General features: G+C 33.9%; 1 protein-coding gene across 1 annotated transcript; it reads left to right on the forward strand.

The window, feature by feature from the left end:
* Positions 1–2,422: 2,422 nt before the first annotated feature.
* On the forward strand, positions 2,423–3,821 carry LOC143581605 (uncharacterized). The gene is made up of 3 exons (XM_077064358.1): positions 2,423–2,633; positions 2,811–2,956; positions 3,318–3,821. Exons 1-3 carry the CDS (start codon positions 2,423–2,425, stop codon positions 3,819–3,821), a joined length of 861 nt encoding a protein of 286 aa, XP_076920473.1.
* The last annotated feature ends 1,090 nt before the right edge of the window (positions 3,822–4,911 follow it).

The raw sequence follows: 4,911 nt of genomic DNA on the forward strand, positions 1-4,911 counted from the left end.
TTATTTATGTATGCTGATCATAAGCTTCCCGATGTAGAACTCGTTGATACTTTTATTTATGCGGAGATTCCTGATAAGAATGAAGACCCTGAATTATATAACCTTGTAAGTGAATTGATGATTCACGGTCCATGTGGTGCCCATAATCCGACCTGCCCGTGCATGTTTGACAACAAATGTTCAAAAAGTTTTCCAAAGAACTTTCGTGAGGCAACATCTGTCGATTAACAAGGTTATCCCCTGTATAGAAGACACGATTCTGGTCAATTTGTTCAAAAAGGAGACATTCAATTAGATAACAGAAGTGTGGTCCCCTGTTACAAGTACCTAATAAAATGATATCAGGCACACATTAATGTTGAATGGTGCAATCAGGCATCATCTATAAAGTATTTGTTTAAATACATCAACAAAGGACCTGATCGAGTTACTGTTTATTTTTCCAAAAGAGTTAAGTGCCATTTTAGTACCTGTGGTTTGTCTATTTACGCAACTTTAGTACTGATTTTGAATTTTTCGCAAATGGCTACCTGACGTTTCTAAACTTGCAAATTTAGTACTTTTTTTAACCCCGTCTATTTTATCCATTAAATCAGGGGTATATTTGTAATTTTATATTATTTTATATTTTCTCTTTCTTTTTCTTTTTCTCTCCCCGTGTTCTATCCCATCTTCTTCCTTCTCACATCTTTTTCTCTCACCTTTCTCCCTCTCTTTACCTGTTACCCACCACCACCCCCCTCCATATCTCTTCTCTTTTGCTCCGGTCACCATTTCCGACGAGATACCACTACATCTCCATTTAAATACACAACCACCCCTTTGAAAATCTAATTTTCCCACCACCACATCTATGGTCAAATTCACAGTCGCCCACCACCGGAACCCTCCCTTTCTCTTGCAATTCGTCCACCACTACCATAGCCACCGCCGGGCCACCGCTACTAACCAACGACCAGGCTTGCGGCCACCAATAACATCTTAGGTGTACTCGTAATCTGCAACCTCAAGAACAAATTAGGTAATAATTTAGGGTTTTTGTTGCTGCTAACGGTGATAAGCAATCAATAACCATGAAATGGAGTGCGATTTATGCGTAAGGAGTTGAGGATTTTTGGAGGCTTCTAAAACAGTTTGGGTAAGGGTTTGTAGATATTTGGATAGCTTGATGACGAGGTCAGATTATTTGAATAAAATGTTGAATGACTTGCAAACAATTTCATTGGATGCTTTGAGGATTTAGGGTTTGCTTGGATTTGCGAAAATGTGGTTTAAAAGAGAAAAGGGGGAAGAAGATGGTGTAGAAGGTAGGGAATGAAAAAAAAAAGATAAAAGAAAAAAAAAGAGAAAATAATGAAATTACAAAGGTAACCCTAACTTAACGGATAAACTAGACGGAGTTAAAAAAAGTACTAAAATTGCAAGTTTTAGAAACGTCAGGTAGCCATTTGCAAAAAATTCAAAATCGGTACTAAAGTTGCGTAATTAGACAAACCACAGGTACCAAAATGGCACTTAACTCTTTCCAAAAATGACACACAAGCAGACGTGGAACAACCAGTAGTCGATGAGATCAAACAATTTTATGATTGTCGGTATTTTTCTGCTTTTGAGGCAGCCTGACGTATTTTCAGATATGATGTCCATTACAGAATGCCTTCTATTACCCGACTACCTTTCCATCTTCCAGGACAACAACATGTAGTTTATTGTGCGGATTATGATCTTGATAATGTATTGGAAAAATTTGAAAGTGTCTCTTCTTCCATGTTTACTGCTTGGATGAAGTGCAACCAAAAGTATGCCAACGCACGTAAATTGTCTTACGTTGAATTCCCTACTGAATTTTTTTGGCATGCTCTACCTCGTCTTTAAGAATCAAGAAAATCGGGATTTTCCATAGGTAGAATTCATGCCGTGTCTCCTGCTGCTGGAGAAGCGTACTTCTTACGAATTCTTTTGAACAGAGTTAAAGGTCCAAGATCGTTTGAAGAAATCCGCATTGTTAACAACCGTCTTCAACCTTCGTTTAGAGATGAGTGTTACTCTATTGGATTATTAGAAGATGATCAAGAATAAATTGAGGCAATTGAAGAGGCAAGCCATTCATCGTTGGGTCACGGAGTACGCACGTTGTTCGCTACAATGTTGTCAACTGATAGCCTTCCTGATAAATACTTGGAAATGACTTTCTGATGACATTCTTTACAACCAACGATGTCTTTTAAAGTCACCAGGTATCAATATTTTGGATGAGTTTTACAATCTTTATACGCAGATATATAGTCATTAATATTACCAAATTTTTTGTTCAAATTTTACAGAGTTATCGCAAACTGAAGATCAAATCAAGAACCTCACTTTATTTGAGATTAAAAAAATCTTGTTGCCCAAAAATTCAAGCTTAAGAAGATATAAAACCATGCCTTTCCCTGATTCCGAGTATATATCTATTGCATCTAATAGTTTGATTCACGAAGATTTGTCATACGATCAAAACCAGCTAAAAGTAGAGTTCCAAACTCTCTTTAATTCAATTACTCATGAGAAAAAAAATGTTTTTGATCGTATAATAATGACTTTTCAGCAGAATAAAGGTGGTTTCTTCTTCGTATATGGTTATGGTGGAACAGGTAAAACGTACTTATGGAAGACCTTATCAACTGCCATAAGATCAAAAGGCGAAATCGTCCTAACTGTTGCTTCAAGTGGAATTGCTTAGTTATTGTTATCTGGAGGTCGCACAACACATTCCAGGTTTCATATTCCGATAAATCTGAATGAGGATTCTACTTGCTACATTGATCCAGGCATATACGAGGCACAATTATTAGAAAAAACCAAATTAATAATTTGGGACGAAGCTCCAATGGCTCACAAACATGAGTTTCAAGCTCTTGACATGTCTTTAAAAGATGTTTTATCTTCTAATTTTCTATTTGGAGGAAAAGTTATTGTATTTGGAGGAGACTTTCGACAAATCCTACCTGTAGTTCAAAAAGGCTCTAAAAAAGACATAGCAAACGCCTCTTTATGTTCTTCTTACATTTGGAGTGAAGATTAACAAAAAACCTAAGGTTAGCAAACGCAATGTCTTGAGATTAACAAAAAACCTAAGGTTAACTATGGGTAGGCCATCATCTGATGTTGATGAAACCAGATTATTCGCAAAATGACTTTTAGATATAGGTGAAGGTAATGTTGGCGGTCCTGATGATGGTGTTGCAACGATAGATATACCTGACGATCTATTATAAAAGATTCTGTTGATCATATATCAAAAACTTTTTGACTTTGTATATCCTGATATTCTACAGAATTACGAGAACCAACATTACTTTCAAGACAGAGCCATACTTGCACCAACAAACGAAATTGTTGATGAGATTAATGATAGTTTGCTCAAGTTTTTTCCAGGTGATGAAGTCGAGTACCTAAGTTCAGATATCATATGTAAATCAGAATATATCAATGACACTGCTGATACAGCTTTATACTCCCCTGAACTGCTTAATGGTCTAAGAATATCTGGACTACCAAACCACAAACTTGTGTTAAAAGTTGGTGTTCCTATTATGCTCCTTAGAAATCTTAACCGGAAAGAAGGCTTATGTAACGGTACTCGACTACAAATTATATCTTTAGGTACTCGTGTAGTTGATGCAAAAATTATTTCTGGAGCTAACATTAGACATAGAGTTTTGATTCATAGATCACCGCTGACTCCAACAGACAATAAAATAGCATATAAATTTCAAAGACGACAGTTTCCCCTTGCAGTATATTTTGCGATGACCATAAACAAACGCCTAGGTCAGTAATTATCTAGAGTTGGTTTGTACTTGATAGAACCCGTGTTCTCACATGGACAACTGCTATATGTTGCCTTGATAAGAGTTACAAGAAGATTTGGGCTAAAGATTTTGATTCTTGATAACCAAGGTAATCTGACCAATACAACCACAAATGTAGTGTACAAAGAATTTTTTTCTTATTTGTGAAGTATTTTCGTAATGTATCTTTTGTAGTTCATGTAATTTTAATGTAAGTTGTAATTGTATTAACAATGTATGACAATTTTTTTGTTGATTATATTTCTTAATGTTTAAATTTTAATTTTTTATGAATTTCCCGTGTAATACACGGGTCTCAAACTAGTAGTATATATACCAAGTGGCCAAATAGTACATACAACAAACTTTAATAACTAAAACTTAGCAAACAAAACTTGGCAAGTTGCCTTCTAAATATATCTATAATATATATAAACGAAAACATAAAAATCCTATGTGTCGCGATGTGGTCGATCCCTTTTTTTTGGAGTCACCATATTTGCTTGATTTTTAAATGGAGGCTTCTCATGCATTTGACCCGAATTCATGGGCATGGGTCTGATCAAACCCGGATATTCCTTAAACGAGTTATAACATCTCATTAAATTAAAAACTAATCTCATCAAATATTTGATATAAAAATCCTATAAAGTAGTGATATACTAAAAAGTAATATATTTGTCATTTACTTATGTATTATATATAGTATAGATATGAATATTTTATTAACTATATTATGATTTAAATGTAAACATGTATTAGTAATTGTTGTTATAACAAGATATACAAGATATAATTGTTATACGTAAACTATGAAAACCAAGATTGTAGAAATTACTTGCAAATTCATACAATTTCATTATAAAATATTTTAATTTATAGTTTAGCTTTTATTATTATTATTATTATTATTATTATTATTATTATTATTATTATTATGTGTATCAATCTATTTTTCTTTGTTTACGACTCATGTTTATGGTGTTGAATTTTGACACTACAATAGACTGAAAATTTAATTAATTAACATCTACATATACCGAATATTTGAATATATAAAGATTATTAATCTATCCAT

Source organism: Bidens hawaiensis, unplaced genomic scaffold (assembly GCF_021521415.1).
Source record: "Bidens hawaiensis isolate Kalapana, Puna unplaced genomic scaffold, B.hawaiensis_p1.1 tig00031111_1, whole genome shotgun sequence".
Lineage (NCBI taxonomy): Eukaryota > Viridiplantae > Streptophyta > Magnoliopsida > Asterales > Asteraceae > Bidens > Bidens hawaiensis.

Bases quoted from the DNA above. Each gene is read 5' to 3' on its own strand.
- LOC143581605 (XM_077064358.1), top strand. From the start codon at position 2,423: ATGCCTTTCCCTGATTCCGAGTATATATCTATTGCATCTAATAGTTTG. The intron at 2,634-2,810 runs GTAAAACGTACT...ACATTGATCCAG, and splicing joins ATATGGTTATGGTGGAACAG to GCATATACGAGGCACAATTA. The intron at 2,957-3,317 runs GTATTTGGAGGA...GATATTCTACAG, and splicing joins TATTTGGAGGAAAAGTTATT to AATTACGAGAACCAACATTA.